Source organism: Oncorhynchus gorbuscha, linkage group LG13 (genome assembly GCF_021184085.1).
Source record: "Oncorhynchus gorbuscha isolate QuinsamMale2020 ecotype Even-year linkage group LG13, OgorEven_v1.0, whole genome shotgun sequence".
NCBI classification, from domain to species: domain Eukaryota; kingdom Metazoa; phylum Chordata; class Actinopteri; order Salmoniformes; family Salmonidae; genus Oncorhynchus; species Oncorhynchus gorbuscha.
The window spans coordinates 27,298,508-27,320,605 of record NC_060185.1 but is presented as its reverse complement, the minus strand read 5'-3'; the positions used below and the strand labels follow the sequence as shown (position 1 = coordinate 27,320,605).

Sequence of the window (22,098 nt, the reverse complement as noted above, 5' to 3'; positions counted from 1 at the left end):
TACATGTTTTGTCATAGCCGTGGTATTCCATTCAGCATTCAGGGCTTGAACCACCCATTTTATAGTACTAACTACAGTGGTACATACAGGGGCCAACTTGGTCAGATCAACTTTCTTTCACATGATAACAACAACAACATACATTGATCGTTTAAATTGAAGAGAACATGATTCCGGTAGTCTCCTCTTCTTGGTTCCTTCCAGAACTGTCAATGTCAGTAGAGACGCAACTGGTCCTATTGAGAACTTCCACACAGGCGTCACCAGGCTTTCTAGAGCAGTGGTGTAGTGGAGGGTAAATGCCATTTCATTTATGTTGCACAAGCATTTACCCACCGATCACAAATAAATGCATTGAAAATATATGGAGCATTACTTTATTAACCGCAAAGGGCGATCACCGTTTATCAGTATTTTCTTTTCCACTACTTCACTGGTCTGGATGTTGAGGAGGAACAGATCAGTGGCTGAAGTAAGATGTAGATGGTTGCAGGGTGGGTGAGCTCAGAAGATGCTGGTGAGAGGAACCAGGGGATTGTGGAGTCATGCCTGGGGAAAGAAGATGGGACTGAGTGGTTGAAATCAGATCTTGACTGAGGATAGTTCACCCATAATATCATTGCTTTCTATTTCTGATAGCAGACAACTTCATACAACAAGAATAAACAAAGGCCATTATATGCTAAATGCTGAGCCTAGGGGGTGTACAGGTAGGTAGAGAAAGTATGGCAAACTGCTCGGCCTCACCTACTAGATTGTCCCCCCTGATGCTGTCATCAAAGCCCTGGTGTCTCTGGTATGCCTCAAAGCTGACAGAGGCATCGTCTTCAGACAGGCTGTGTGGAACCTGGCCGTCGCCTGGACGACACACCTCGAAACGGATCCACTGATAACTACAAGGATATATCACACCAATAAGCAGCACATAAGTTGTTCAGCTACATGTACACTAGCAGATATGAGAGAGTATATTAAAGGTCAGTTCATCTGAAAAAGGAAATGCACCAATTGCAATCTCCATAAAGATAATGTGCAATGATCAATTAATTTCCTGTGAGGTAGATGACATTATACTTGAGTACTAGAGACGCACTTGCTGCACTTGCGTGCTCCTGGGCAGCTCTGGATCAGGTTCTGGATGGTGGGGTGGGAAAAGCCAAAGAAGTCTGCTCCTGAAGGCACGATGGGTGCCACCGGTTTCGATCTGTAGGGGTATAGTTGTAAGATAATGAGAGAAAAGTCATACAATGAAATGCATCCACTGATTCTATAAGCCAGTCTGTACAGCAAGCAGGTACCTTAGAGCACCAATGGCCTTCAGCAGGTTGGAATGGCAGGTGAGGGCAGAGGAGGCAGCTATGGCATTCTGAGGGTCTTCCTCAGGCACTATCTCAAACTGGGAGGGGGAGATGGTTTGATAAGGAAAACACTCCTCACAAAAACATAAGCTGTCTCACAGCACCTATTTGACTTACTTAGCACTTGACTTCATAATGTTTTATAGCTCCATTAGTGTGAGTGTACCTGTGGGCCACCACCCCCATCCTTAATCTGGCAGGTGTACAGGCACTGCTGATCAGGGCTCTTCATGCTGGCGAAGAAGCGTGTGCTACAGTAACCCACTGGGTAGATGGCACACTGGTCATGGAACAGCATCCTGTCTGTGATAATCTGGAACAGAGAAGGACATCATTCATTATTCTCTAGCCACTGATCTGAGAAGTCATGGGCTGTGTCCCAACAGTCTTAAATAGCCTCTCCTGGTCTCCTTTGATTGACACTGATCCTGACCAACATGATAAGGGAGGGCAATATGGTGGAAATCTGTTCAGTACTTTCAACAAATGGTTATGCAAGTGAGGAGACAAGGAAAGGAGAACAATGTAAGATAAGTTGGACAGTGTTGATAAAGAGCAAATGTGAAGCATTAAGTATGAGTTGAGACACAGACCTCCCCTAGACTGTACACAGTCAGACCCCCCAGTACTATGGGGAAGACAGGACGTCCTGAGGAGTCCAGGGCGATGGGCTGAACCAGCTTACGAGACCCCGCGTCTGCAAGCTTCCGCTTTTTTGACATTCTTTTTGGACCTGAGGAAAATGTATTTATGGAGTCAAAGAAAATACTGTGCTACCCATCATTACAAGACATAAGAATCTGTCTTATCTACAGGTAGGCTGGTATAAACATGGCTCTACCCACCGTCCTCTTTCCCATTCTCCCTGCCTCGTTCCTTCTTAGGCTTCTTAGGAAGGCCCTCCTCTGCCCCAGAGGTCAGGTTATGACCCACAGGCAGGACTGACGCCCCCGTTGGGATGGAACTGAAGGTCACAGGGGGGGTGAGAGCTGGTAGTAGCAGTGGTGAGCAGCTCCCCCTCTGACACTGACTGGTACTGCAACAGCGATTTCAGTAAGAACCTGGAAAACAAAGCACAATAGATGCCCGATTAGACAACAAACTGTTTTCAAAGTACCTGTCAATCAGTGTCCCAAAGTTTTTTAAATGCATCAATATAACACAATTAAACTCACCTGCGCTCCTCTTTTGCTCGCACAAACTTCTCCTCTAAGTGGGCAACTTCATCACAGAGAGCCGCATTCTCCTGTGGGATATTCAGTTAGTGACTTCAGCCCTCAGCCAATAATACCAGTCTACTACACATCTCCAACATTTCTCTTCCATACATCTAAGTTTTATGGGGGACATATGTAGCATCTGAACACATTGTGTTACAGAAATAACTTCATACTGATTCAAGTGATTGTCTTTAGTATGTAGAGTACTCACAAAAATCATGGCCAGTGCTGCTTTGCGTAGTCTGAGGTACTTTAGTCTGTACTTTTCGTTCTGGTTCTTGCGTGGGCCTTTCTTGGTCTTGGGCCTGGTCTCAGAGAGACCCGTGGGGGAGGGGAAGGGAGGCAGAGAGGCTGCAGAGCCAGAGCTGGAGAAGGTTGACTGGGGGGGAGACCCCATGAAAGACTGGGTGGTGAAGGACTGTAGAGCCTGCTGCCCCTCATCATCTGTCTGTGGACAGAGAGAGACCAAACTCAGTGGGCATCATAACACCACATTCAAATAATAGTGGCAATGTAGGCCACAATCCACATCATATGACTGTGCATACAATGACAATGTTATGTGGATGAGGTATATCTGGAACAGTAACTGATACAACACAAAATGAAAACTGTGACAAAGCAAAGTAACATGGCTACAATGACTATAAGGAAAAAAAATATAATCTTAATTATCCAAACACATTGATCTTCCACTGCACTCTCCTAAATGTCTATATTTGTCAGATCAGCAGTGATAGAACTGAACTAAAGGGATTTCTTCTGACATCCTTTGCATAATGATAACTTACCAACAGTGCAAAGACTCCATTTCTGTTCTCAATCCTCTTGAATCTCCTGCTGCCTTTCTGTGTCTGCAACATAGTGGGATACTAAGGCCAAGGCTAGGTGTTGGGAAACTGACAAATGTCTTAAGGGTCGGTCTCACTGTTGTAACCTTGAATGACTAAGATCTAGCCTGTGTTAACTGCTACTTAAGAGCATCATGATGAATGTTCTAATCCTGGCACACTATAGCAGAGAGCGCAATCTCATTCTCTCTGGTTCAAGGCACAGGTCTTTGATGTGCAAACCTGTCCTACGTTCAACTAATGGCCTTTCTTTCAATAACAAAAGGAAGGGAAAAGCAATAGAGTGAAATGATATGCAGAAAGCAAAAAAAATGTTTTTTTTTTTCTAATACTGAAATATCCACTTCGATAATGTACAGCAGAAATAACGGAAAAAAGTGAACTGCTTAATTTATAGTGGCCTTGGTGTGGAGTCCATTGGAATACAGCAGAGAAAATGGAGATGCTATGAGCTTTGGACCCATCACAGCCATTGAAGTGTCTCATTAGTCTTACCTCACGGTACATGACAGCCTCAAGGCTCGACTTCGCACTGTCCAGAAATAGAATATAAATGTGGTTATGGGCAGTTGAGGAATGATTACTGGGAATATCATGCTGTTGATCTACCAGGAATGTTTTTGAAAGTTTAAAATACGTTTTTTCTTTTTATGGATGCAGTTGATGCATTTAGTCTTTCTTTAAAATGCATTGTATATCTATAGAATTGATAATGTTGTACTGTACTTGGACTGAACCAATCCCCTGTCAATGATTTGCTGTTTGATCTCCTTGATGTGCATTGGGCGTCCAGCTGCCTCCAGTACAATCTGGAAAAGAGCAGACTGTTGTATTGCTGATGTATTTCACTGACAGACAGCAATCTGATTTTAAATGTCAACATGGTACATACAGTAGCCTACAGACAGGGCTGTGTTTAAAAAAAAAATACTGTACCTGTGCAGCATCAAGCCATGTGAGATTGGGCTTGTCTGCAACATCGTTAGGTGGTTCACTGTGGAAAAAGAATGAATAGACATTAATATTTAGGTAGACAATTTTAGACAAAGCAAATAAATATTCACGTAAGAGACTTATCCTCATATCATACTAGCAGAAAGACCCAACATTATCTTTCCTGTGTAGTGGCAGCCTATTTGTCCTCCCACATACAACAGAATAAGGACGTGTGTGTGCATGCTGTTCATTTGGCACTGCTTACCTCTCTAGAGCCTCTGCAGCTCCTGCCAGGCTGGCCATGTTGTCCAAGGCAGGGAAGAGAGAGTAGTTTCCCTGTCCGTCTGGCTCCATCTCTGACTCAAAGTTGGACAGTGTGTTCAGTGGGTCCATAGGTGAGAGAGGAGTTCCTGTGGTCGGGTTTCTGCTCGTTGAGGGCTGGAACAAAACGTAAACACACATCCAAGAACTCTTCATCTAGATGATTTTGTAGAACATAGCTACTGCCTGGGAAAATAAGAGGCATGAGGATGTTTTGGAAATGAGCTCGACGGCGCATGAGCAGCTACTACCAGCTAGTTAGCTATCAATGATCGCAGGCGAGAGGTTTGTATTAAGTAGATAACTCAGCAGTTAGCGCGAATGAACGTTTGTACGAGTATTCGTTATATTTTGCAAAAACTTACCCCACTCCTGTCAATTCGTGCTTGCTCTTTTCCGTGAATCATCGGAGAACCCTGAAGCACTTCTTCGCTTGTCTCCATTGCATTGTTTACATAACTTACACGTTGCAGCAAAAGCTTGACGCTAGCAAACAAACACGTTTCCCGGAGAGTATGTTTGTTAATGTTTGTTTCTAATCTCAACAATTACTATGATGAAAGTTTTGCAAAAATCCAACAACGCGTTGTGCAGCCGACTTGTTTTTATCGCCTGAACTATTTCAGAAAACTGACGGAAACTACGCTTCGGAGGTATTAAAACGAGCACCATGTCTTTCCTGTCATTAAATTGCTTTTTTAGATTTGGGAAATGTAGTTCTTTATGCAGCATGTTGTCAACAGATACAGCATACTTGAGCACGTTATCTGTAGTTGGGATTGAGTATAAACTACGTTCACAATAATACTAAACAATATTTGTATCAATTGCATTTATTTTATGATACATGTTTTATCAATGAACATCTCGAATCTTGCTCTCCGACAACAGATATGATCAAATGAGAAACAAACAAGTGCCAGCAGTCCTGCCTATGCCAGAAGGTACAGTAAACATGTCGACTTACACAACATCTGACTTTTATTTGAATCCCTAGGCTATGCTGACAGGAGTTTGACATTAATGAAGAAGTAGACGAACAACCCTTGATCTATTATACACATACCCAACAGTTATATGCATGTAATTTGATATATATCAAATACAGCAATCACTTATTTATTACATTTCAACTTTATTTTGACAGGGAGTCATGCTGAGACCAAGGTCTCTTTTAGAGATGAGCCCATACACATATTCATATTTATGGATGAATATCAAAGTAGACATACACTCTATAACAGCTTTCCTTTGTTCCGTAGTGATAGACAAGCAAGAAACACAGCGAGCTCCTTGGTCTTCATATTGCCACTTGCTTGGTGGTGCCCCTTGCTTAGTGGTGTTGCAAACTTTAGTGTTGCAGACTTTAGGGCTATTCAGAACACGTTTATATATACTGAGATCATGTGACACTTAAATTGCACACAGGTGGACTTTATTTGATGAATTATGTGACTTCTGAAGGTAATTGATTGCTCCAGATCTTATTTAGGGGCTTCATAGCACAGGGGTGAATACATATGCACGCACCAATTTTCAGTTTTTAATTTTTTGAAACAAATTCGTTTTTTTCATTTCACTTCACTATTTTGGACTATTTTGTGTATGTCCATTTACATGAAACTCAAATATAAATCCATTTAAATTACAGGTTGTAATGCAACAAAATAGGAAAAAATGCCAAGGGGGTGTCACGGATAACTAGGAGTTGTGGGTGTGGAGTCAGGCGCAGAGAGCAATGCTTCCAATGCATACGAACAGGGAGAGGACAGTACTTCCCCCTAAGACCCCGCACCGTCCTCTCAATTCCCGGATGACCCGAGGAGGGTAGCGTGTGGTCCCACCGGATCCATTTGTCACGATGCCAATAATATTGTCACGAACACCAAGCGGCACGTACTTCCGGCCCGCTGGACGCTGGTGGCATGGGTTCTAACCGTGATGCCCGCTTGGTGTCCGCGTCCACCTCCCATACCACCGGTGCCACCAGACATGATGCCGGTAGTATGGGAGTAGGATCGGTGGACCGCTCCTCGGTATCATAGAGACGGGACAGCACGTCGGCCTTAGTGTTAAGGGAACCTGGTCTACATGAGATGGTGAACCGAAATCTGGTGAAAAACATGGCCCACCTTGCCTTGCAAGGATTCAGTCTCCTCGCTTCCCGATTACGGTGGTCAGCAGTCCAGATGAGAAACCTTCAGAGCTTTTACCACAGCCAGCAACTCCCGGTCCCCCACATCATAGTTTTGCTCCGCCGGACTGAGCTTCCTCAAAAAAAAAGCGCAGGGGCGAAGCTTCGGTGGCGTGCCCGAGCACTGTGATAGCACGGCTCCAACCCAAGCCTCGCACGCGTCCACCTCCACCATGCATGCCAAAGAGGGGTCTGGATGCGCTAATATGGGAGCATCGGTAAACAGCGCCTTCGCTGACCACCACAAACGCACCGGCCCCCCCTTCAGCAGTGAGGTAATGGGAGCAGCCACCTGGCAAAAACCCCAGATAAACCTCCAGTAGTAATTGGCAAGCCCTAAGAACCACTGCACCTCGTTTACCGTGGTCGGAGTCTGCCAATTATGCACAGCTGCAACGCGGTCACACTCCATCACCACCCCAGATGTGGAAATGCGATACCCCAGGAAAGAGACGGCTTGTTTGGAGAACACACATTTCTCAGCCTTGACGTGCACGTCATGCTCCAAAAGTCGCCCAAGTACCCTGCGCACCAGAGACACGTGCACAGCGCGTGTAGCGGAATAAATCAGAATGTCATCGATATAAACCACCACACCCTGCCCGTGCAGGTCCCTGAGAATCTCATCTACGAAGGATTGAAAGACGGCTGGAGCATTCTTCAACCCATATGTCATGACGAGGTACTCATAATAGCCAGATGTGGTACTAAACGCGGTCTTCCACTCATCTCCCTCCCAGATATACACACTCCTGAGATCCAGTTTTGTGAAAAAGCGTGCTCCGTGAAATGATTCCACCGCCGTAGCGATGAGAGGTAGCGGGTAACTAAACCCCACTGTGATGGAATTTAGACCTCTATAATCAATGTACGGACGCAGACCTCCCTCCTTCTTCTTCACAAAAAAGAAACTCGAGGAGATGGGGGACGTGGAGTGCCGAATGTACCTCTGTCCCAGAGATTCAGTGACATATGTCTCCATAGCCGCTGTTTCCTCCTGTGACAGCGGGTACACGTGACTCCTGGGAAGTGCTGCGTTTACCTGGAGGTTTATCGCACAATCCCCTCGTCGATGAGGTGGTAATTGGGTCGCCCTCTTTTTACAGAAAGCGATAGCCAAATCGGCATATTCAGAGGGGATGCGCACAGTGGAAACCTGGTCTGGACTCTCCACCGTCGTTGCACCGATGGAAACTCCTATAAACCAACCTGAACACTCCTCTGACCACCCCTTTAGAGCCCCTGTTTCCATGAAATCTTAGGATTGTGAATATAGCCAACCAGCGAACCCCCAGCACCATTGGAAATGCAGGAGAATCAATGAGGAAGAGACTAATCCGCTCCTTATGACCCCCGTGCATTACCATGTCCAATGGAACCGTGGCCTCCCTTACCAGCCCTGACCCTAATGGTCGACTATCTCAGGAGTGCACGGGGAAGAGTTGGCCTAACTGCACCAACAGAATCCCTAACCTATGAGCGAACCCACGGTCCATAAAACTCCCAGCTGCACCTGAATCGACTAGCCCCTTATGCTGGAAGAGGGGGAAAACTCAGGAAAAGAGATTAGTACAAACATATGACCAACAGGGAGCTCTAGGTGAGTCTGGTGCTGACACACCTGGGGTGTCCGAGCAGTGCTCTGCCTGCCCTCTCGACTCCCAGACGAGCTCCTCCAGCACCGATCGGCAGTTTGCCCTCGCCGACCACAACTGGTGCAGGAGGAGACTCCTCCTCCGGTTCCCAGATGCAGCACCCCCTAACTCCATGGGTGTTGGAGCGGGAGTGCTGGGGGGTGGAACAAACAACACCCGCTCTGGACGCCCACGAGCAGCTAGCAGGTCGTCCAGTCGGATTGACATGTCGATGAGTTAATCTAGGGTGAGGGTGGCATCCCGACAAGCTATCTCCCAGCGGAGTTCTTCCCGGAGGCTACACTGATAGTGGTCCATCAGGGACCTGGCAGCCGTTCCTTCATACTTCCTCGGGGCGCGAGCCGAAGAGCGCTAGTTCCGGACGCCACCGGAAAAGTTGGCAAAAATACCAATAAACAGGTATGTCCCCAAAACCAGGGAAAATAACAGACAGCAAAAAACGTAAGCAAAACAATTCACTACTGATAGTGAGAATAAGCCCGCACAAAAACAGGCGGGCCCTGGAAGTTTAAATAGGCCATAATTAACAACAAATAAGTAACAGGTGAAGACAATCAAGACAAAACGAACAGAAAAAAAAGGGAAGCGGTGGCAGCTAGTAGACTGGTGACGCCGAGCGCCGAGCGCCGCCTGAACAGGGAGAGGAGCCACCTTCTGTGGAAGTCGTGACAGGGGGTGAATACTTTTGCAAAGCACTGTATTCCCCAGTATTTGTCACCTGTGGAAATATGAGACAAAGGAAATACTGTTTGTACAAGAGAGAGTTTGGGAGTGGGAGTACACAAATAAAATTTAGCTGTCATTTTTTGTGCTTTTGACATTCCTGTCATTACTGTACCTTCAAACAGATGTACCACATATTTAGCTGGGAATTCATAGGCAGCATCGACATAGTTAATCTGAGCCCATCTCGAGCTCACTTTAGTCAGCCTAATTCCTTGGACAGCCGTGCTCTTCAGCCAGTAGTACCTATAATGACAGAGAATCAGCTTGAAACACAGGTTGCAATCATACAGGCCTTTTCTTACAAGATAATGATAGAATTGTCTTGCATTGGAAATGTTTGCAAGGATCCAACTCACCCATTTTTGAAGAAGTACAGTTCACCCCTGATCGAGGAGACTGCTTCAAACACCAGGTCCCGGTTGCACTGCTCGTCTTTGGGGTTGGGTCTGGAGTCTGGCTTGGGGTTCTCTGTTGGCTGGATGAGGTGTACAGGTACCTTTAAGGTAACACACACCACACAAACATGTAAATAGGATTCCATAAAGATAGTAATAAAAACACATGTCGTGAACAGAATTATTCTATAGAAATGTTGTCAATGTGTTTGATTACCATAGAGGGCTTGGACCCCACGTCTGTCATCATCAGGCAGTGTGTATCCATTGTATTTACATACTGATAGTTGGGGAACATCAGAGCTCTCCTGTCCCTGGAGTGGTCAAGTCCCAGAGCGTGGCCAAACTCATGGGCCGCCACCAACTGCAGATTCACTTCTGAGGACAACATTACACGTGAGTCTGTTGAATAAGTGAATTGGGCAACACTGTGTTTTAAATATTGTTGTGTGTTCAGATGGTCACCCCGCTAGCTCATTGTCCAGGTTTCGTCATCATCAAAGTGTGTGTCCCGTCCAGGGGAGTTGGTAAGGGATAAGACACCATTCGGCCATCAAAAGGATAGAAGTCCCCATGATCTGTGTTTGGACAAGCGAGATTTAAGATATTTTGTCAGTAGTGTATAGAGATGGTATTGCATCCATGCCATTATGATAGTCCATACTCACATCAACCCTTGAAGAGGATCATGATGTCGGCAGTGTCAGTGTGGATCTGTTTGAAGTCTTGAGGGATTACATCACTGTAGATTTGGAAGGCTATAGTTGCATCTACATCACTCTGCCTTGGGTCTGGTGTGTACTGAGTGATTCTGTTAAATACAAGTCATTCAGCACTCACTCATTGACATTACCTGATAAGTAAAAGGGACCCATTTTACTCCTGCAGTGCAACCTAGGCATTGCACAATGACCCAGGCTGGGTAACAACGGATTTGACATTTCAGCAGATGATCAACAATTATCCATGAATACCATATTATTTTCCTTGACTTTAGCTGTCAAACTTAATGCACTTAAAGAGCTTTTACTATACCTGTAGGTGACAGTGCTCTTCTCCCATTTTAGTTTCCTGTGGAAGTGTCTATATCTGCTGATGTCAGACACTCCACACATGGACTCCTTCATCACCTCCAGAGTGCCTGCATGGCCTCCAGGCTCTTGTGAGGCTTGATAATGCTAATATGATTTTGGCAACCCCACATCTGTGTAGTATTGAGACATGGTGTATTGAGACCTGGTGTAGGAGGAGGATAAGAGACAACATTATAACCTATCATGCCTATTAGGAGTCTCATGCAAAACAGTACAAGCATAACAAGTAGGCTAACAAGTATTTTCTCGCCTCAATCTGAGATAATACTGACAATACGGGTAGCAACACACTGAGCCAAGCGATGCTAAATTACCCTAGCAACTGTCTCGTCGTCCTCTGGTAATGTCTGGACCTCTGGAGTGCTGGTGGGGGCAGCCTGACACAGACCCAAACAGGCCAGAAACAGGACCGCGGAACCCGTAGAAAGACCCATAATTTCCAAACCTGTGGTAATGCAGAGAGGGGAGACCCTCTCTTTCTCTATCACCCTGCCCTGTCCACACTCTCTTTTATATGATCCCTAATAACCTGTGGTGTACATGGTTCCAATCAGAACATGAGTGAGATACCAAGGTCGGCTCTGTGCTGTTGAACATTGCTGTAAAGGTTAGGACATGCCCCTATTCTCAAGGAAGAGGGATCGTCCTCCTAATAACATTTTTGGAGGTGGTGCGTAGAGTTTGGGGTGACTGTTGGGGTGAGGTTTAGGCATACTGTAGGTACACATTGTCAGTGGTTAGTTTGAATATTTTTGATCAGTCAATGGAAGCACATCTATTAATAACATTCAAACTTCTAAGATACCACTGGGATTTAAGTGAACTGACCTTGAAGATGGTTGCTCGATGATGTAATTTAACTTCTTGCAACACTGTCATCAACATTCAACTGGTGAGTTATCTTGGTTCATGCAAGGTGGTGTGCTTCTCTGGATAAGAGTGTCTGCTAAATGACTTAAATATAAAATGTCTGTAAGTACTATTCCTTTTCATGAAGGAGTGTAGGGTCTTTGACAGATATGTTAGCAGCCCAGCAATGCATTTGCTAGGATTCGACTCAGCTCCCGGTACTGTCTGTAGTCATAGTTGTATGCCTTTTTTCCACTGAAGAGGTAGATAGTACCTGTTGATGAGAAAACATGATAGTGTTTTGTTAAAGTGGGCCTAGTAATCAAGATAACACAAATGTGTCAGGATATCAAAATGTATCAAATTGAAGGCAAGGTGACATGGCAAACTGTTTTATAGGCTACCTTGTAACTCAAATGCAGCATCAACTCTCCTCCCAATACCTGGCCAGTCTGATGAACGTCTGTGTTCATCGTATCTATACATTGTATAAAAAATAAACATTGAACTTATAAGTGATGGATTGCTTATGTGCAGTTGCTTTCTAACATGTCTCATTGTTAAACACTAGATGGCAGGCTTTGCCTCTCAGGAGCTGGAATGCCTATTCATCAAACACTGCAACAGTCAAGACATACCAAAACAGTGGACGTTTGGAAACATGATACTTTCTGCAACAGAATACTGTATTATACTGTAATTACCATTCACTTTATGTTTGTCATTTACCCAAAAACATTTGGTTAGAGACTGTGTGTTACCTGTAGTAATCGTGTCCTATGAAGAATAAGGATTTTTCCATATTCACTAATATGAACAGCAGCCTCAATGTTCCTTACTCTGGCTCGGAATCCATAGTCATGTATGGAGCCAAAGTGGCTTTTCATCTTAAGCTGTCAAACCACACAGTACTTAGCACCTGAAACACAGAGCACCTCCACTGCCTTTGGAACACTATGAAAACCATACCACAAGAACTGCCAGATGGCAATAAGCTTTGTGAGTTTCTTGCATGAGGTGTGACAATTTTGACATGGGGCTATAATTTAGGTCCAGTTGTTCTTTGAAACAGTTTTCTGTTTCAAATCTAGCCTTGTCATGCTGTGAGGCCTAAGTGAGGCCTTTGAGGCGATCAGACTGCACATTACCAGTGAAGACATATGCCACGCCTTTGGCAAGGATGTCATTGGCCGCACCCACAGGAGAGTTGATGCTGGGAAAGTATGTGCTGTTGGGGCCCTCTCTCAGACGGTTCCAGTATGTTGTCCATGTTGTCCTCAACCACATGTACCTGGAAGGAAACAAACCGCTGTGTTGGGGCAAATAAGAATTTATACTATAAAAATCATATTGCATAATTCAAAACTCCTTCACTATCTCCTTCCCGAACACTGACACTGCATCAACAGAGAAGTTGGGATCGCACTTCTTAGGAAGGTTAGGTGGATCCTGTTTTCTGACTGTCTTGCCTTGGAAATAAAAGCAGTCTCCAATGTTTAGATAGAAATCCACCAAAAATGGACCATGTGATAACTATGGTGATTTCAACTCAACTGCTGGATTACCAGCGTGTCAGCTCATGGCAGTGTGTACTGTGCTCCATTTAAATACTTGTAGTTGGGGTACATGAGAGATGAGGGGTCTTTGGAATGGGAGAGACCAAGGGAGTGGCCTGACTCATGGGCTGCAACAGTGAACAGGTTGTAACCTAAAACAGCATCCAATGAGAAATGTTTTATTTCTCTATAATCATATTTGAAATCCTATTTTATTGTGTTTTATAAAAAACTATTCAGATCCTCATGTTATGCTTGGAGCAGTGGCCCTACCTAGCTTGCAAGCCCCATTGTCCAGATTTCATCCTTGTCAAAGTGCACGTCTCCCCCCATGCACTCCCTTGGCTTGAAGGCGTCAGCCTGAACACCTGTGGGGCCATCAAAGGGAAAGAGGTTTACATGAGCTACGATGGATAGATGGAGAGAGATTTTCTAACAGTCATCTACCTGGAAACTGGCTCCAGTAAGTATATAACTATAGCGCAATTAAAATCTCACATGCAGCCACACACATTCTCTACCACCTCTATTAGAAACTACACTGAACTGAACAGAGACTGATTTAGGATCAGAATACACTTTCTTGTGAAGGAGAGGACAATGTCTGCCTTGTCGTGGTAGACATTGATGAATTTCAGTGGGGCCGCCCGCATTACTCCAGATTTTCAGGGCCAAACGGAATGAGGTATCCACCTCTTCCCTTGTAAGGTCAGGGGTGTACTAAGCAATCCTGCTTGTCATTGGCAACACAGAAAAGCATGAAGCAACCTGAACGAAATATGACTAGTTATATCCAGTGAGCTGGTAATCTATTGGCAGGTATTGATTATTGCAATTCAGTGATGAAACAAAACTGTGAAGTTATGATAACTTTGTTAATTTTGTGGATTATGTAATTCCTCTTATACACTGAATGTACAAAACATTAGGAACAGATTCCTAATATTGAGCTGCACCCCCTTTACCCTCAGAACAGCCTCAATTTATCGGGGCGTGGACTCTACATGGTGTCGAAAGAATTCCACAGGGATGTTGACCCATGTTGACTCCAACTCTTCCTACAGTTGTGTCAAGTTGGCTGGATGTCCATTGGGTGGTGGACTATTCTTGATACACACGGGAAACTGTTGAGCGTGAAAAATCCTGAAGCGTTGCAGTTCTTGACACACTCAAACCGGTGCACCTGGCACCTACTACCATACCCCGTTTAAAGGCACTTATATCTTTAGTCTTGCCCATTCACCCTCTGAATGGCACACGTACACAATCCATGTCTCAATTGTCTCAAGGTTTAAAAATCCTTCTTTAACTTGTTTCCTCCCATTCATCTACACTGGTTGAAGTGGATTTAACAATTGACATCAATAAGGGACCATAGCTTTCACCTGGATTCACCTGGTCAGTCTGTCATGTTCCTAATATTTTGTACACTCAGTGTAATTCCCTGCAGTTAAAACATATGAAAGTCTGTTTTGGGAAGTGACAGTGCTTTTGGAAAGTATTCAGACACCTTGACTTTTTCCACATTTTGTTACATTACAGCCTTGTTCTAAAATGTATTGTTTTTCAATTAAAACCTCAGCAATCTACACACAAAACCCCATAATGACAAAGCAAAAACTGGTTTTTAGAAAGTTTTGCACATTTATTACAATTAACAAACAGAAATAGTTTTTTTACATAAGTATTCTGTCATGCTGGTGAATGAGGACCCAAAAGCGACTTGGCGAAAACAGAGTATTTAATCCAGAATAAACTTTACAAAACAAAAAGCATAATACTACACGTAAAGACAAGAACAGACTGGAGACTTGATCGAGAACTGCAGGTTGCCTCGGGAAGGCACTTGAACCTAGCAGACTCAGACACCTGCTCACCACGCAGCATCTGAGGGAAACACGACACGACAGGGCAAAACATAGACACAGCACGGTGAATTATATATGAGGATCCGACAGGGCAGGTACGGGAAACAAGGAGTGAAATAGGGACTCTAATCAGGGAAAAGGATCGGGAACAGGTGTGGGAAGACTAAATGATGATTAGGGGAATAGGAACAGCTGGGAGCAGGAACGGAACGATAGAGAGAAGAGAGAGTGAGAGAGGGAGGGGAGAGAGAGGGATAGAAAAGGGAAAGAACCTAATAAGACCAGCAGAGGGAAACAAATAGAATGGGAAGCACAGGGACAAGACATGATAATAAATGACAAAACATGACAGTACCCCCACTCACCGAGCGCCTCCTGGCGCACTCGAGGAGGAATCCTGGCGGCAACGGAGGAAATCATCAATGAGTGAACGGTCCAGCACGTCCCGAGACGGAACCCAACTCCTCTCCTCAGGACCGTAACCCTCCCAATCCACTAAGTATTGGTGACCCCGTCCCGAGAACGCATGTCCATGATCTTATGTACCTTGTAAATAGGTGCGCTCTCGACAAGGACGGGAGGGGGGAGGGAAGACGAACGGGGGTGCGAAGAAAGGGCTTAACACAGGAGACATGGAAGACAGGATGGACGCGACGAAGATGTCGCGGAAGAAGCAGTCGCACAGCGACAGGATTGACGACCTGGGAGACACGGAACGGACCAATGAACCGCGGAGTCAACTTACGAGAAGCTGTCGTAAGAGGAAGGTTGCGAGTGGAAAGCCACACTCTCTGGCCGCAACAATACCTAGGACTCTTAATCCTGCGTTTATTGGCGGCTCTCACAGTCTGTGCCCTGTAGCGGCAAAGTGCAGACCTCACCCTCCTCCAGGTGCGCTCACAACGTTGGACAAACGCTTGAGCGGAGGGAACGCTGGACTCGGCAAGCTGGGAAGAGAATAGAGGAGGCTGGTAACCCAGACTACTCTGAAACGGAGATAACCCGGTAGCAGACGAAGGAAGCGAGTTGTGAGCGTATTCTGCCCAGGGGAGCTGTTCTGCCCAAGACGCAGGGTTTCTGAAAGAAAGGCTGCGTAGTATGCGACCAATCGTCTGATTGGCCCTCTCTGCTTGACCGTTAGACTGGGGATGAAACCCGGAAGAGAGACTGACGGACGCACCAATCAAACGACAGAACTCCCTCCAAAATTGTGACGTGAATTGCGGGCCTCTGTCTGAAACGGCGTCTAACGGGAGGCCATGAATTCTGAACACATTCTCGATAATGATTTGTGCCGTCTCCTTAGCGGAAGGAAGTTTAGCGAGGGGAATGAAATGTGCCGCCTTAGAGAACCTATCGACAACCGTAAGAATCACAGTCTTCCCCGCAGACAAAGGCAGACCGGTAATGAAGTCTAGGGCGATGTGAGACCATGGTCGAGAAGGAATGGGGAGCGGTCTGAGACGACCGGCAGGAGGAGAGTTACCCGACTTAGTCTGCGCGCAGTCCGAACAAGCAGCCACGAAACGGCGCGTGTCACGCTCCTGAGTCGGCCACCAAAATCGCTGGCGAATAGACGCAAGAGTGCCTCGAACACCGGGATGACCAGCTAACTTGGCAGAGTGAGCCCACTGAAGAACAGCCAGACGAGTGGAAACAGGAACGAAAAGGAGGTTACTAGGACAAGCGCGCGGCAACGCAGTGTGCGTGAGTGCTTGCTTAACCTGTCTTTCAATTCCCCAGACTGTCAACCCGACAACACGCCCATAAGGAAGAATCCCTCGGGATCAGTAGAAGCCACAGAAGAACTAAACAGACGGGATAAGGCATCAGGCTTGGTGTTCTTGCTACCCGGACGGTAAGAAATCACAAACTCGAAACGAGCGAAAAACAACGCCCAACGAGCTTGACGGGCATTAAGTCGTTTGGCAGAACGGATGTACTCAAGGTTCTTATGGTCTGTCCAAACGACAAAAGGAACGGTCGCCCCCTCCAACCACTGTCGCCATTCGCCTAGGGCTAAGCGGATGGCGAGCAGTTCACGGTTACCCACATCATAGTTGCGCTCAGATGGCGACAGGCGATGAGAAAAATAAGCGCAAGGATGAACCTTATCGTCAGACTGGAAGCGCTGGGATAGGATGGCTCCCACGCCTACCTCTGAAGCGTCAACCTCGACAATGAATTGTCTAGTGACGTCAGGAGTAACGAGGATAGGAGCGGACGTAAAACGTTCTTTTAGAAGATCAAAAGCTCCCTGGGCGGAACCGGACCACTTAAAACACGTCTTGACAGAAGTAAGAGCTGTGAGAGTTAAAGGTAGTGTCTCAAATTTGATACTGGGAAGATGACTACCATCTAAGGCAAACATGGGCGTAGGCTTGTCTAACTGTCTGAAAGGAATGTTATGTTTCCGAACCCATGCTTCGTCCATGAAACAACCCTCAGCCCCAGAGTCAATCAAGGCACTGCATGTAGCACCCGAACCGGTCCAGCGTAGATGGACCGACATAGTAGTACAAGATCTAGATGAAGAGACCTGAGTAGTAGCGCTCACCAGTAGCCCTCCGCTTACTGATGGGCTCTGGCCTCTTACTGGACATGAATTAACAAAATGTCCATCAAATCCGCAATAGAGGCACAGGCGGTTGGTGATCCTCCGTTCCCTCTCCTTAGTCGAGATGCGAATCCCTCCCAGCTGCATGGGCTCAGTCTCAGAGCCAGAGGAGGGAGATGGTTGCGATGCGGAGCAGGGAAACACCGTTGATGCGAGCTCTCTTCCATGAGCCTGGTGACGAAGATCTACCCGTCGTTCTATGCGGATGGCGAGAGCAATCAAAGAGTCCACACAGGAAGGAACCTCCCGAGAGAGAATCTCATCTTTGACCACTGTGTGGAGTCCCTCCAGAAAACGAGCGAGCAGCGCCGGCTCGTTCCAGTCACTAGAGGCAGCAAGAGTACGAAACTCTATAGAGTAATCCGTTATGGATCGATCACCTTGGCATAGGGAAGCCAGGACCCTAGAAGCCTCCCCACCAAAAACTGAACGGTCAAAAACCCGAATCATCTCCTCTTTAAAGTTCTGGTAATTGTTAGAACAATCAGCCCTTGCCTCCCAGGTAGCTGTGCCCCACTCTCGGGCCCGGCCAGTAAGGAGTGAAATGACGTAAGCAACCCGAGCTCTCTCTCTAGAGTATGTGTTGGGTTGGAGAGAGAACACAATCTCACACTGGGTGAGAAAGGAGCGGCACTCAGTGGGCTGCCCGGAGTAGCAAGGTGGGTTATTAACCCTAGGTTCTGGAGGCTCGGCAGGCCAGGAAGTAACAGGTGGCACGAGACGAAGACTCTGGAACTGTCCAGAGAGGTCGGAAACCTGAGCGGCCAGGTTCTCCACGGCATGGCGAGCAGCAGACAATTCCTGCTCGTGTCTGCCGAGCATGGCTCCTTGGATCTCGACGGCAGTGTTACGAGCGTCTGTAGTCGCTGGGTCCATTCCTCGGTCGGATCCTTCTGTCATGCTGGTGAATGAGGACCCAAAAGCGACTTGGCGAAAACAGAGTATTTAATCCAGAATAACCTTTACAAAACAAAAAGCATAATACTACACGTAAAGACAAGAACAGACTGGAGACTTGATCGAGAACTGCAGGTTGCCTCGGGAAGGCACTTGAACCTAGCAGACTCAGACACCTGCTCACCACGCAGCATCTGAGGGAAACACGACACGACAGGGCAAAACATAGACACAGCACGGTGAATTATATATGAGGATCCGACAGGGCAGGTACGGGAAACAAGGAGTGAAATAGGGACTCTAATCAGGGAAAAGGATCGGGAACAGGTGTGGGAAGACTAAATGATGATTAGGGGAATAGGAACAGCTGGGAGCAGGAACGGAACGATAGAGAGAAGAGAGAGCGAGAGAGTGAGAGAGGGAGCGGGAGAGAGAGGGATAGAAAAAGGGGAAAGAACCTAATAAGACCAGCAGAGGGAAACGAATAGAATGGGAAGCACAGGGACAAGACATGATAATAAATGACAAAACATGACATATTCAGGCCCTTAGCTATGAGACTCGACATTGAGCTCAGGTGCATCCTGTTTCCATTTACCATCCTTGAGATGTGGTAAATTAAATTGATTGGACATGATTTGGAAAGGCACCCACCTGTCTATATAAGTTCCCACAGTTGACAGTGCATGTCAGAGCAAAAAACCAAGCCATGAAGTCGAAGGAATTGTCCGCAGGATTGCGTCGAGGCACAGATCTGGGGAAGGGTACCAAAAAAGTTCTACAGCATGTAAGGTCTTCAATGGAAGTAGTTTGGAACCACCAAGACTCTTCCTAGAGCTGGCCGCCTGGCAAAACTTTGCAATCAGGGGAGAAGGGCCTTGGTGAGGGAGGTGACCAAGAACCTGATGATCACTCTGACAGAGCTCTAGAGTTCCTCTGTGGAGATGGGAGAACCTTCCAAAATGACAACCATCTCTGAAGCAATCCACCAATCAGGCCTTTATGGTAGAGTGGCCAGACGGAAGCCACTCCCCTGTAAAAGGCACATGACAGCACGCTCTGAGTTTGCCCAAAGGCACCTAAAGGCTCTCATACCATGAGAAACAAGATTCTCTGGTCTGATGAAACCAAGATTGAACTCTTTGGCCTGAATGACAAGTGTCACGATCGAACATCTCTGGAGAGACCTGAAAATATCTGTGCAGCAACGCTCGCCATCCAACCTAACAGAGCTGGAGAAGATCTGCAGAGAATGGGAGAAACTCCCCAAATACAGGTGTGCCAAGCTTATAGCGTCATACCCAAGAAGACGCAAGCCTCTAATTGCTGTCAAAGGTGCTTCAACAAAGCACTGAGTAAAGGGTCTGAATACTTATGCAAATGTGATATATTTATAAATTTGCAAAAATGTTTTTTAAAAGTTTTTGCTTTGTCATTATGGGTATTGTGTATAGATTGATGAGAGCAAAAAAACTATTTAATCAATTTTAGAATAAGGCTGTAGAATAACAAAATGTGGAAAAAGTCAAGGGGTCTGAACACTTTCCGAAGGCACTGTATATCTATATTCTGACAGATACCTAGAATATCAGTGGAGAAAAAGCCAAAAGATCAAATGTATTTCTTTATTTTACTAGTCGGGTTAATTAAGAACAAATTCATATTTACAATGACGGCCTGGCTTGAGGCAAAGGGCCTCCTATGGGGCAGGAGGAGGGAAAAGAGAATGGTACAACAAGACGGACAGCACAGACAGAAGACACTTGTCAGCAGAAAGAAGAAGACATTGTGACTGCTAACACAAAACAGATAATAACATGTGCCTACCTGTAGGTGAAGGTGTGATTCTTCCACTGAGGCTGGTCAGGGTAAAAGCTGTAGTTTTCCACAACAGGCAGTACACACCTGTGCTTCCTCATCAGAGAGAGGGACTGGAGATCCAGTTTACCAGTCTTCTTCAGACTAAAGAAACCCTTCATCTCCCTGATCTTATCCTCCAGGGCTGAGGTTGAGGTGGCCCTCTTACTGCAGGGCAAGGGACCACTGCTGTGGCTCATGTGGTAGAACATCCTCAGGTACCTTATCAACCAGCTGGTTACTAACCAAATGCCCACTGATAGCAGGTCACTTCTCTTATATGGACAAATATGTCTTATTTGTCCTAAAGTAGGCAACATTTGAAGTTATCCAGAAAACAGATTTTGCTTGAGCTAAAGTAGTCATAGCTTTTAGTTGTCCTAAAGTGCACCTGCTACCGTAGGTATACTCAACTTTTACCATTGAAAAACAGAAAATAACTAGAATTGCAATACCTGAGGAATTAGGCAAAACAGTCAATGTACTCCAATACAGTTTTTTAACCATTTTCCAGAAGATTTTCAAAAGAGTGGATGAAGACACAAAACTCAACCAATTCCATGTCCTCAGGCCTTGGCCATTGTTCCTTAGAGATGGGTAAAGTCCACTATAGATAGGAGCATGCTTAAGGTCTGGGGTGAATCACGTAGTTTCAAAGCCTTCAATCCTGCAGTTGCTGCCACTATTACCATGAGGTGTGTGGTAAGAATATATATATACAGTGGGGCAAAAAAGTATTTAGTCAGCCACCAATTGTGCAAGTTCTCCCACTCAAAAAGATGAGAGAGGCCTGTAATTTTCATCGTAGGTAGTACACTTCAACTATGACAGACAAAATGAGAAAAAAAAATCCAGAAAATGCACCTGGCTACCTTGGTTAGCGTGCCCTGCGCCCGGCCCACCACAGGAGTCCCTGGTGCATGATGAGTCAAGGATATCCCTACCGGCCAAGCCCTCCCTAACCCGGATGACGCTGGGCCAATTGTGCGTGCAGCTAGCTAGCTCACAGCTAGCTCACTGTGGCACACAGTACCGAAGCTATCCCTGAGGCCCACCTCCCGGCCTACTCAGCTGTTCATCCGATCCCCACTCATACACGGCTGGAGCCCAAAACTCTGGACCTTGGCACCGGATCACCGCTGCTACCAATTGGCTATAGTGGCTGACGCCACTGCCACTCAGCCAGCACCAGTTAGCTGTGAGCCAGGCGCATTTCCTGGCTAGCAAACGAAATTCTACAATACCTCTTTCGCCATCTGGCTTGGATTCTCTGTCGACACAGAGCCCCGCCGCACCACCGCCACTACTAGCCCCGGGCTATTAACTTTAAATGCCGTGTCGCCCGCGTGCTAGCGTAGTGGCGGCTTCCCTGTTCCATCTACTGCTGCCATCTGGACACTATGATCACTTGGCTACATAGCTGATGCCTGCTGGACTGTCCATTAATCACGGTACTCCATTCTGTTTATTTATTTTTTATCTGTCGGCCCCAGCCACGAACTCAGGCTCTGTGTGTTGTTAATCCAACCCTCTGCCTAGTCATCACCATTTTACCTGCTGTTGTTGTGTTAGCTGATTAGCTGTTGTTGTCTCACCTGTTGTTTTAGTTAGCTCTCCCAATAAACACCTGCAATTACTTTATGCCTCACTGTATGTCTCTCTCAAATGTCAATATGCCTTGTATACTGTTGTTCAAATTAGTTA

General features: G+C 46.0%; 1 protein-coding gene and 1 pseudogene across 1 annotated transcript; both read right to left on the bottom strand.

The window, feature by feature from the left end:
* Positions 1-25: 25 nt before the first annotated feature.
* LOC123992643 (transforming growth factor beta regulator 1-like) lies at positions 26-5,334 on the bottom strand. Its single transcript, XM_046293967.1, is given in 16 exon segments — positions 26-549; positions 748-893; positions 1,094-1,204; positions 1,299-1,396; positions 1,525-1,671; positions 1,952-2,091; positions 2,204-2,339; positions 2,341-2,419; positions 2,534-2,604; positions 2,790-3,026; positions 3,370-3,432; positions 3,925-3,961; positions 4,156-4,238; positions 4,366-4,423; positions 4,631-4,803; positions 5,052-5,334. Coding segments are annotated over 16 exon segments (1,746 nt in total). The 5' UTR covers positions 5,130-5,334; the 3' UTR covers positions 26-460.
* A 7,375-nt stretch (positions 5,335-12,709) lies between these two features.
* On the bottom strand, positions 12,710-20,606 carry LOC123992266 (annotated as a pseudogene).
* Positions 20,607-22,098: the final 1,492 nt, after the last annotated feature.